The following is a 13,104-nucleotide window of genomic DNA, read 5'->3' as shown; positions in this document are numbered from 1 at the left end:
CGCAAATCAATACATTCATCAACATGGGAGCTTCATGTGTTAAAACACCAAGTTACTCTAAACAAATTAAAACACCAAGGCACTCTAAACAAAGGGTTCATATATACCTCCCTGCTGTGAGTTAAACAGCCTAGGTGTAAACACAGTGTGCTATGGAAATATCCGGCTAATTCATACTACACAAATGATATATCGTCTGTTCATATCAAAACCATCAGGTTAGATACCTCGTTAACATTGAACACTGATTTGAAGGGGACGCTGAAGCAACTTTTAAAAAAATGCAATAAAAATAATGCAGTGAAGAAGCAGTAGAGATGAAAACAAAAACCCTGGTAACTTGTGTCTGGAAAACAAATCCACAGAGAAAAGTTACACCTTGCTTTTTTAAGCAATACAAAAGTTTCACTTGGGAAGTAATTGCACCATTAAAGAAGAGCAGTATTGTCATCAAAATGCATGAAAAGTCAATTTCATTATGTATTTACAATACAAACAAAGACAGAGGCTTGCATGGTCTCTGTGAATAATAGTTTTGTACTCGTGACTAAAAATGTCCAGCACATTTATGAAGGAGAGATGCCCACAAAGAATCGAGGATGAACATATCAAACAGTCTCAAACCTACACACAGAATTTCTCAATCTGACAATTTTTTTCAGCATGATTGACATAATTGTGAGTTTAATGGTATCTAAGAAACAACCAAAACAATCCCTAGTTGAACAGAGATGTGATACTTATATCACTCTTTAAACCTGTTGAAGACTACTGGTAGTCCCAAAGTATACTTGGGCGAGTGTCTATAGGAAATGTGTGTTATAGCAACATGAGCTCATCCTCAACAAGTTAATATGCCTGCTGGACACTACATCAGCTGAACAGTTTCCCTCACATCTGAAGTTGAACACATGCCAACTCCCTGACATTTGCCGGCATAACAACGATGATGACAATTTGAAAACAAGCACCTCGGCTTTTTTCTGTTTCTGTTTTGTTTCTTTTTACTTCTGTGTGCGTGTGGCTGTATAGAGCTCATATGCATGTGATGTTTCTTTCACGAGAAGAGGTTTGCCCTATTCGCAGAGGAAATCAGATTTCATGAGCAGGTTGGGCGCAAGCCAACATGCGTCACTACGTGGGAAACGAGGGAGTAGAGGAAAACACTAACCAAGATTTCAGAGTCGACTGAAATCAATTAAGAACTCATGAAATTAGGCACATCCTGGATTGCCCGTTTCTTAGAAGGCAGCAGTTCTCACCTATCTGTTTGTATTGGAGGGGTCCTTCCTTTGTTCAAGCTGGCCTTGGGAGTTTGAGACCAGAAGAATTGAGAGGAATATTGGTTACAGATGACAGAGGCTGAGATCATCATGGCTTCATCAACCTCAAAAACCGCAAAGAGTTCTACCCCCTTTTTCAGTGAGCAGAGAAAGTAGGACTCACTCCAGTGTGTTTGTAAACACAGCTGGTGCAAAACTAAGAAATGCTTGAGTAATTACGCACTAACAATGACCTTCAACTTTTGATTACACAAAGTGAAGAGAGAGAGAAAGGGGTGCAGAAGGTAAAATGAACAGGAACCCAGGATCTCTGCCTCTGACTGACACATTTCTCAGCCTCAATCTTATTCATTTTTGTTGTTCTTGTTCTCCATGGATATTACATGGGTTTAAATGAGAGCTGAGATACAGAATGAGAATGAGCTGCTTGAGCTAGACTGCAACACAATGATACAATGATTACAGTGTCAGGTTTATAATTTCATTTCTCATTTGTGTGTATGCCTTAATCTGGTTCAAATAAGTACCTTGTCAACCTGCCAGTGGTAAGGTTGGCAACGAACAAAAGCCTTCTTCTCCATTACATCTACACAGCTGCTCTATATAATGTATGTTGCTTTGGGTATCTTCCATTCAACCATCAACTGGACATGTTTGGCGATGATTGGAGATTAAAACTATTAGGTTTGTTTGGAATGCGTGTTGGCACAATATGCACAACTTAGATACTTCATGAGCTGGGGAAAATCACTATGTACAAGCAAGACTCAACTGCAAAGGTGTATACATTTATCAACATGAACCTGCAGAAAAACATTTTCAGCGGCTTGAAACTGATATGTGTTCTGAAGTCAAAATGTTGCAAAACGGAAAAAGAAACAATATTCTCAAGATTCTGAGTTGGTTTCATTTCAGCCAGCCACCTTTCAAGGCTTCACTCCCTGTGTTTCATTTCCACTGCAGTTTCACACCCATTCTGTTACCTGCTTTTTAAGTCACCTCAAGAATCTTTCCAAAATCTCCCCCACACAAAGGATGGATACTGCACTGCCACACAGTTTCAAGCAGCTATTGGCAAGGTGGTCTTCCTACAAAATGAGGTCAAGTTACAGCCTTCTGCACTGCTTTTTGGACAGATCCCTTGTGTTTTCTCAAAGACAACCATACAATCTGGACTGACTCACAGGATCAGAAACTTATTATCCAGTCAGAGAGTATTTTAATAGATCCCCCTGTTCTGAGTATTGCTAAACATGTTCCTTAGGGAACAACAAACATCAGGGGCCCATATGATACAGAGGTTAACAACCCTATAAGCTACAATGATTGCAGTTACCATGGAAACAGCTAGAAAGCACTCTAGTGGTTACTGTGATAACTGCAGTTATTGCAGTGTAATATAATTGCAGACATTGCAATTCAAATGAACCCGACAGCAATTGGAAAATGTTCCTTCCCCCTGAAAAATGCACCTTCCCCCTGTGCGCACCTCATTTCTAGCATGCTGGCCATCTCTTTTCTCGCTTCCAGAACAAGTTTGAGTGATCCAGCACAGAAGCTTTGACAGCTTCACTGTGGCACACTTCATTCAATATCAAACACCTCTACTGTCAAAAGGGCACATGACCCTAATGTGAGGCCAGCAGCAGTTTAATACAGGTGTGACATCCTTTGTGCGTAGAGTTTCAGCCACCCATACCTCTTTCCCTCGTAACAGCCTGTCACACACACTTCTCACATCAAGTATGCCAAAAATTAACACCATATATTACCCACTGAAGAATCAACATTCTAACCACCGACTTGAGAAACTTCCACAAAATATGTAATCATCTCAGAGATATCATGCTTAAAGAGGCTATCTACAGGCAGTATGTATAACAAAAGATTCACCAACTCCCATACTCCTGACCACACTTTCGACCCTCGATGATGTCCATCGCTTGCATAAGGTGCAAACCACTCTTCATCCATTACAGCTGTGGGTGAGAGAGAGAGATATGGTACCAGTCTTGCTGATATATCACAATGAAACTCGTCTTCTCTCACCCTGCACAGTAACCTTTACACCTCAACCAGCTGAATGTTTCCTGAGGAATGCGTTACATCTCTGCATTCCAACCTCCACTTCTTTGTACAACATGTATACTATGTACATGTCTTCTAACATTATGAAAGCCATTTTTGTTTTCCAATGAAATGGGTTTTCTTTCTGATTTGTTTTTACAATGCCGGTATAAAACATGTCTCTGCTTTGCATTCTGAGTTCACTGAAAATGATTCAAAAAATTCCTGAGTGTTTTTTTTTAATCTTCTGTGCGCCCCCAAAAAATGGTTGTATGCAATACAAAGTAAAACATTCAAACTAGAAATCAGAAGTCCAGAAAGAAATACCTAGTACAGTCAAGCATTAACACACATCCCTGACAGCCAGCACATGGTACATCATATGTCAACCCATGTGGTCTCTGCTTCACATATTATTACCAATCATACAGAGATACAATCGGCCAACGATGATAGTGATATTTAGTGTAATTTTCAAAGACAAAAAAGTTCATTTTTCCCCTCTTCTCACAATGTTTGTACTCTGACCACTCCCACACATCAGAAACCATGTGATTCGTATAGTCTACGAGTAGCCATCTTTGTTTGAATTCCTCTTATAGAGTCACAGTCTACTGTGCACTCTCTCTGTATCCAATACACCTGTCCCTTCATGTCCACCAGCCATGTTGAGCTGACCCGGCATTCTCTACTGGGCAGTGTTTCTCTCTCACTTGACCATTTCTGTGCCACATGACACATTGACTCTCCAGCTTCATTTTTCTACAGATGGAACCACAAGAGACTGGTGATAAGTGGCTAAGTTTAAGGCACTAGCTATAATTGCTAAAATCCATCATATTATGTGTGGTAGCAAAGTTCTGAAAAATTGGAAAGAAAAAAGAGAAAAAAAAGTGGAAATAGTACATGCTACACATCAAAATAGAGTTTACATTATATCCTGTTTCTTTTTTTTCTATCAAGAAAGTTCAACAAATAAAACAAGAACACTTGAAACTCAATACTCTTTAGAAAGTACATGATCATACATGAAGGATAAGAAACCAAAATTAGAACAGAAGACTTCTGAATAAAAAACCCAAGAAATTACAGCTTTTCATTTTCTATGGAACTTGTTGTCTACTATATCCAATCGTGCAATGTCAGCATGTAGATGAGTAGTAAAGCATGTGTAATCCTTGAATTGCTTGTGACAAAATGCAAAGCATAACATATTTTCTGCAGATATGCTTGAAAAAGCAGGATTTCACCAAGATTTGCATGAAGTATTTGCAAAAGTGAGCCAGGACTCAAACAAATTTCACTTCTCCAGCATAACAAATAAAAGAGGAGTATAACCTTTAATCCAGCTGTACAATTACATGTTCAACCTATTTGAGTAATTTTACACAATAAAAATAGTACTACCTATACACATGCACTGTCTTTAAAAAAAGAAAAAAAAAAATTAAGTTGTTTCACCAAGCTGAAATGCATTGCTTTTATGTTGCATTGATTGATAATATTGAGTTCTTTCTACACAGAGAATGAACCAAAATGAAAGAAAGAATGACAAGATGATATAACGTGTCTCACACAACAGACCTCACTAAGGATTTGCTTGTACAGTAGTTGTTACCTTGTGAATTCTATATGCTCTTACGCAGCTTACGTTACACACTATACAAACTGGCCAGCATAAAGGTCCAGAAATTTGAGCTTTAGTACAGACATATATCAATATCCTTCATTTTCCACCGATATGCAACAAAGCATCATTCTAGCAGTGCTTGACAATTAAAGTATCTAAAGCTTTCTTGATCTCAACTGAAACCTTACAAAAAAACTTCCATGTTGCAAGTAAGTCAGTGTTCTGCTTCATAACATGATATTTGTATAACATGATGCAAGGTTCAACATATATATATATATATGTATTTATATATATATATTTATTTATATTTTTCTTATTTACACTTCATGTGGAAGCAAGAAAACCAGTCAGTGAGCAAGAACAAGAGTGACCAACAGTGTATGAGACACACACACAGATCTGATGTGAGAAAACAAACTATCATCTGCTGAAGGCTGTGCATCCATTCTGTGTATTTGAGCGGCGAGTACTTTACGTGAACCTCACACACGCCTTTTTCCACCTACACTGAGTGCACCACATGTCTTTGTTGTCCATTCCGTACACCTTTCTGCACTTCTTGCCTTCAGAGCGGATCTTGGGTTGCCCGGCAGCACTGTGGTGAACCGATTTGTGGTGTGCTGTGCTGGTCTTCTGGCGAATTCCGTTATGTGATGCCTACAATGGTGGAATACAGACAACAAAAAAGGAGAAGAAAATTGAGCTGTTATTCATAGAAAAGATCTCTCATCAAAATTACTTTTCCCCCATCAATGCAAAATCATACCACTGTTGTGCTTGAAAGTGGGTTATTTGCTTGAAACCTTTAACCAATGGCAAATACGAAGGTTACTTAATTCCCATGACATTCAAGATTTGCTCACCAAGTTATCTTTGAAAGGATCAGTCCTAAAAATGACCTTCCACTTTCCTCTCCTCCTTTGGGGGAGTTAGTTTGCTTACACTGACATGTGTCTAAACAAAACTTCTGTTATGACTTTAATAGACCTAAGGCATCCACAAACTTTACTAGAACAATGTACAGAGGGGCAGAGTCACTCTTGCACTTGCAAAGGCTCAGCTGGTGCTCTGTTAGAATCACAGAGCCCATGACTAAAAGTCCATAGTTCAAGCAAAGTCAGACACAGCTACCGGTATCTCTTCTGTACAACCTCTGAAAACCAGGGGCAATCACTGGAGTACTACTAGGCATGGGGTGCTATGTAGTACACCACAGGGCAATAACAATAACTGCTATATACCCCTGAGTGACGAGCTTAAAAATGTTCTCTTTACGAGAGCAAAAGGTCTCACCCATTCAGGACAAGCTGAATTTGCTACAACACAGTTTCCCATGGACACCTGCCCTGTTATACAGTGGACTCCTGTTACAACGAAGTCCTCAGGACAGGCAGTTTCTTTCGTCATATCAAAATTTCGTTATTACTGAACAAATAAACAATAAAAATACATAGTGTGGGTAACGTTGTGACCTGAATTTTTACTTCATTGTAACCGGAATTTCGTCATAACCATGTTTGTGATAGCGGGAGTGCACTGTACTCAGAACTGTTGTCAACAGGTTAACAGAACAGGAGTGAATCTAGGTGTAGAGATGACACTGATAGAAGCTCATGGTAGTACAGACTCACCTGGGATGTGTGTGTTGAGGTAGACGGAAAGCTGAAAGAGAGGTGACACGTGAGACCAGGAGTACTGGCTGCTGCTTGGGATGGTCACTGGAGACGCCATCTAGGATAGACAGAAGGATGGATGGATGAAGAGACAGACAGACAGACAGACAGACAGACAGACAGACAGATAGATAGATAGATAGATAGATACATAGATAGATAGATAGATAGATAGATAGATAGATAGATAGATAGATAGATAGATAGAGATATATTGATAGACAGGTAGATATACCGGGAAAGAATTGAAATATGTGATGGTGGGGAGTATGAGATAGATCAGATAGCAAATGGGAGACAAGAAGAGATGAAAAGAATTACGAAGATTAATACATTTGTAAATCACCACATGCAAGGTATCAGATTTCCTACCACAGCCTTTTTACTTGTAGCAACCTACACCTATGCTATGATTGTGTTCAACTGAAGAAAGAAAACCTAAGATTTGGAGATAACTTGTCTCCTTACACAGGTTCTGTTGGAATCTGTGAAAGGTCTGTGGCCAAGTCACTATTACAACTGTCAGAGAGGAAAACTGTTACTGTAATACCACCACCGCTTCTACTCTTGAACCTGTCAAACTTTCCATAGCTATGTTTGCATTTAGAGTACAAATCTGGGTGAACTCATAACTTTGATCTTTTGTTTTTTACTCTGATCTTTCTCTTGCAAGAAGCTGCACTCTAGAATGTTTGAACATATGTCACTGTTGACTTTTATAGCTTGCCATCAATTGCCAAGCTATGACAGGCTACGATGTAAGACTAAACAAAGTTTTCAACACCAAGCTTTGTTGAAGAGGGGTACAGCTGTGGGCTTCAAAACACTTGTTGCTAATTTCTAATTTTACATAAACATGCTTCACTATAATATTCTTTTTTCTTCTTGCATGCCTATCAAAATATCATAGTCTTGCTCATTCCAGTCACAAACAATGCAAGCTACACACTGTAAGAATGGATTTGCCACAACCACTTGTACAGAATGGGGTCTAGGGTGTGGAGGCTAGACAAAAACTTGGCTCACATAACAAAACAGGCTCAAAGACTCTGGGATACAGTATGCCTCTGCTTCCGTGACAAACTATCCAGCAGGAAGCAAGGAGCAACCTACTTGGCAGCCTACAATGTTAGTCTGAGACAGAAACTTCTTTGGCATGTAATAAGCCCAAACTCTATCCAGTCAAGCATATTCCCAGAAAAAAAAACAAAAGCCCAGAAAACTTCAAAAAGATGACTATTCTACATCCCTTACATAAATTGGCAAATGAGAAGTAATTGTAGATGCAATAAGCACACACACTTGTTTTGACATGTAGCACTAGTGTGTTCTATTGGGGGACTGACTTTGATTAGTCACCCTACTGTGTGTTAGTCACAGATTGTATTTGAACTTTTCTCAAAAAGTAGGACACTTGTACCCTTTAGCTTGCCATCAGCCAAGACCTGCAGATTACCTTCAGCTTATAAGTCCAAGCTATGGTCCAGGTCCTTCACCTGTTAGTTATAGTTATTTTACTTCAAGTTTATGTTCTCCTCAGAACTTACCAAGAGTGGTATAAATGTTTGTGTTTATGCATTACAATAGAGTCATTACAGGACATGATTACCGGAATTTTCACGTAATGTAGACAGCCATTAAACCAATCAATTAACCCCCAAGAAGCTGTATAGCTCTACACAGGAAGTGAAAACTACACCACCATGTTTTTCTCCATGGTAATACTTTATTCAGGTAAATACAGCACATCTCTATTACAGATAAATAAAAAGGCAAAGCAAGATACTGTATTGGTCTCCTTATCTCCTTGGCAAACCTTACAAGAAAACAAAAAAGAAATAATGACCTTTGCATGTTATGTCTAAATGCAGCTCCATACTATGTTTTGATTTATGTTGCCTGGGCTGGAACTACAGTACTTCAGTTATGCTTTGTCTCAATAGGAGGTTCATATTCTGAACATTTTTTCCTGTTGCTATTAAACACAGCCAGTTGCATCAACAGCCTCATGTGATACGAGATGTAGATGTGACATCTTATTTTTAGTCTCACATTTCTTGAAGAGATGCGGTTAATCTGATATCCCCCTCTGACCCCTGATATCTGCCAAACAACAGCGTGAGGGGGCGGAGGTTCAGATATTTTCAGATAGTTACCATGGTGATTGCCTGGTTTGGCACAGAGCCGACAGTGAGCGGAGACTCCACGCCAGACGTGACACTGCTGGTGTCGCTGGATCCAGACAGATTCCTACCCCTCGCCCGACTCTTGTGTGATGTCGTCGTCGAGACGGGTAACGATGAGGAGGTTGGTGGTTCAACCTCCATGTGTCTCTCTCCTGCCAAGCCATCAGGATGGGGGTGGGGCAGGCGACTGTGGTCAAAGTTGAAGTACGTTGGGGGTGGAGATGACGTGAACATGTTGGCCAGAGTGTCTGAGACGGACTCTACAGTCGTGTCGATTTCGGTGTAATAGAATTCTTCCTCATGATCACTGTACTCCTCTCCCTCTTTCTTCCTGGAGTGACATCAAGACAAAAGAGAGGAGAAATCATCAACTTTATGGCTCACATCACAGTCATAAAATGGTATCTGGCAAATCACAATAATCTTTCACCAAAATGACCTTTCAGCATAATGTAGTATATCAAAACCCATCCTAGAAGAGCATAAAAAAAAGCTGAGTTTTATGGGACCCCCAAATATCAGATAAAGAAAGAATGACTGACGAAGTAACACCTTCCATAGTCCTGAATAAAGAGATATATGTATTTCAGTCTCCACTGTTTTTTTTTTCCAAGTAAGTAGTATGCTGTGAAATGCTGACAGGCTGATGGAACCTGCATGTACCATGACTTCAGCACCACATATGACGCAGCAGCTCCTTGGAAAATCCTAATCATGTGATAACACCACACATCTTTGATAAAAATGGCCGGGTTCCACAACATCAATAATGATAATAATATTAATTATCGAGTATTTGTAATATCCTTTGCCACTGTCTCAGTGCTCAGAGGGCATGAAAAATATTTTAATCATGTTAATATCCTTGCAGCTGTGTGTTGTAATTTTAATTTCATCTTCATGTCATGACCCTCACGACAAAGAGTCAATGCAACAGGTTAAATTATTTGAACCGAATGCTGAAATCCGTTGCCTTGGCATCCTGCCGAGCTGATGAGATCACAGAGACTGTAATCTTTTCGGAAACCTCAGCATCGCTAGGCAGAGTGATTACATCTTTTTTGTCTCTCTATCTTGAATTGAAAGCTATCATAATCAGGCTTTCATCTGGCAGATGGTTCCATAACACTCTCACATAAGAACAAGTAATTACACAGTATAATCACCTCCCACACTCTTCAACTCTGAAGAGCGGCATTGTGCACGTAGTATGTAAATTGACCTCTCATTATGTAGAGGGAGTCCTGCGGTGTTACACACCAGTGAGTGAAGCAGAGATAAATCCTGAATGCGGTTCTCTGACCCAGAGGCAGAGATAAAAGGAGACTAGGGAGAAAAATCCCTTTGATGAGATGAATGATAAAAGAGAGCTGATAATTAGCCTGGGTCAAGGCCATATTTGTTCTGTAGCCGGCTGAGGGTTGAGGCACTGCATTGGCCTATAGGCTGATGTGGGGGGGGGGGGGGGTGGGGTGGGGAGAGGGGAGGCATGCCTTTAAACATTCCCTAATTGGAGGCAACATTCACTTCATGGTGTGAGAAAACATTAACCTGTTGAGGATGGGCTAATTTTGCTACAATACATATTTCCCATAGACCCCTGCCTAGTATTACACGTATACTCAGGACTCGACCTCAACGGGTTAACATGAAGTCTGACAAAGAGGACAGGAGTGTTGCAGGTTGTGATGAAAACAAACTGCTTGAAGTTCACCCAAATCCACTGTTTTCACAACTGTTATGTCTATTTAGCATGCAGTTGTGATGCCATCTGATTCAACCTGTCCATAATACCGGTACTTGAATATCAAGCAGATGAAATCACAGCAGTATGACCCAAGCCCGTTTGGATTGCTTGAGACTACAAAGATTTACAATCCTCTGCCTTTCTCATGAAGGGAACAAAAACCCATAGCTCAAATTAGATAAAGCAGCATCATATGAAGCTAAAAGAGAAAATACTGTCAGTTTGCATATTTCAATGTTTTCTTTACTTAAATTCTTTGTTTAGCAACATCTAGGATATATGAAAGAACCCAACAGAATCAATCTTCATTAATACCAAACCCCATCTATGTGATACATCAAAATTAAACATAATACAGGACACTGTGAAGTTCACATTTTTACAAATTATCATCGTTCAGATTACCCTACCTTGATGAGAAGTTAAGAAATGTTCTTTTACAGAGAGAATAAACAGCCCTGTTACGACAAGAAATGCTATGCTATTGACAGAGGAATATGAGCGACTGAAGAGAGAAACCGAAGCATAGGTCAATATGGCGGATACATTCCATGCTCCGACAAGCACTTTAACGAACAAAGTTTACCAGTTAAACCCAACAGTGTAATTGAAGTAAGCAGAAACACATGCAGTCCAAATTGGCCCTCACAACTCTAACATATGGCCACTTCCCCTGGATCTTTCAGTCTTGCTAAACAGAGCAACTACAACCAAAACAACAACAGTCAGGCAGTGTAAAGAGAGCCCAGGAGTGAGTTCAACGGCCTGGCTTGTAAACACAACCAGGGAATGCAATTCACCACTACTCCAGCCCCAGGACAACAAATCCCCACAAAGATGGTCTACACCTCACAGACCCATTCTTCTTGCTCATATTCCTCATCACATTTGATAAGCGGCTGCTTTCAGGAAGGACTGGACAGTAATCCGAGGGCATGTAATTGTAATTTTTCTCCATCCAATTAATCTCCACCCGGCAAGAATGACAGATACACTATCATTAAAAGCTTTGCAATTCAGTTTCACAAACAGTACTCACTTGGAATAGAGCTCTTTTACATGACTATACCCCTACGCATCGTAATGTACGACACTAGCTACTGTAAGAAGTATTGGACTCCTGACACAAAGACTAACTACCTACAATTCCAGCAAATACATCTTCTCACTGCTGGGATATTTATAGAGAAACAGTAGAGCGGTAACTTCATCTGCGCTGACCCTATTAACATGTTAGAGAGATCTTGTCTTTTTCCCTGAAAGCATTATCAAATACGCAATGCACAAAACAACCCTAATTCATCATCATAAAATGTCAAAAAACCTTAAATAGCGAAAGGACAGAATCCCCTAGATATGATGGCTTAGACAAGTGCTAGATTTACCTGAATCATGTATGGTTGTACCAGCAGTTTTAACATCTTAGTTTGCTTTTGGAAAATTTTGATTCCTCTGCCCCTTGCATAGTTGCAGTGGATACAATACAGAAATATGAAGCAAGCGACAATGCACTCTGGGATCATATGGAGAGTAGTGGACAATGTTTCTTGGCGAACCTTCAAAACGACACCGCCATGTGAGATATGCTCCCTGTCAATATGATGAGAAATCCACTCTCAGTTATGATTTTCATCCATTACTCCTCGGGTCAGCCAACTACCAAGCGGACATTCCATCCAATAGAGTCTCCATAGTAAAAAGACCATCCATCCTTCCATCCTTGAACCACAACCAATATTGCCTGATGAATTTTCCAATCTCTCTGGTCAATGGCCTTCAAATTCATTACCGTGTGCATCGATGGAACAGCAAACAGAGATGTCTGACATCAAAACAGACATGGCTGACAATAATTCCACCAGAGCTCATCTCAACATCACACTGGGCTAGAATGGCCACTGCTTCTTCAGGGCAAGCTGCTACTGTGGGAAAGTTCCATCCAACAAATATAATGCATCTTTGTTTTTGTATTTCTTTATATCTCTCTCCTTTTTTTTATATTACGTATACTAATTACGGGAGATGAGAATAGAGGTTTATCTTCATTCTTCATACTGACCTACAAGCAAGAGACCTGGTATTCCTTCTTTTTCATGTGATATAAAACATTCTGAAATTTTGAAAAAAAATGTTACCTTAAGTTAAAAGGGGTCACTTTTTATATGGAAATTTTACACAGAAAGACATGAAAAAAAAATGATGAATTTCCATATCATTATACCTTGTTTTTGGTCATTGTACACAAGCTATTGTCAAGCAGTCCAGTGATGGTAACAAGTTTTTGTCTGCACTATACACAATGAATGCCGGTGGTATTTTACAAAAATTTCATGCCGCAAATAAGGCCACTGGCTCCAATTCCAGAAAATTCATGCCATGAAAAATTTCATGCTTTACAGTATAATTTTTAGAGGAAGTTGTGCGGGTAATGCTCCTATCAGAATGACAAAGCATGTACTCCTTTACAGTCCTTTTTTTTAAATAAAAGAAGTTTTTCGTCCTCCTCAACGACATG

The 13,104-nt window shown here is 39.7% G+C and overlaps 1 protein-coding gene across 1 annotated transcript in view; it reads right to left on the bottom strand.

Moving 5' to 3' along the window:
* The window catches only part of LOC139714853 (zinc finger protein 704-like), a 55,933-nt gene continuing 42,829 nt past the window's right edge, over positions 1-13,104 (bottom strand). The window contains 4 exon segments of the mRNA XM_071626503.1: positions 1-5,640; positions 6,615-6,654; positions 6,656-6,714; positions 8,813-9,173. Coding sequence (XP_071482604.1) covers positions 5,455-5,640; positions 6,615-6,654; positions 6,656-6,714; positions 8,813-9,173 — 646 coding nt within the window. The 3' untranslated portion in view covers positions 1-5,454.

Source organism: Diadema antillarum, unplaced genomic scaffold, assembly GCF_040938485.1.
Source record: "Diadema antillarum isolate AM-2024a unplaced genomic scaffold, OU_Dant_1.0 scf00000045, whole genome shotgun sequence".
In the NCBI taxonomy this organism is placed as follows: domain Eukaryota; kingdom Metazoa; phylum Echinodermata; class Echinoidea; order Diadematoida; family Diadematidae; genus Diadema; species Diadema antillarum.
Note: the sequence above shows the minus strand (reverse complement) of the source record. Positions and strands in the feature narration are given on the sequence as shown.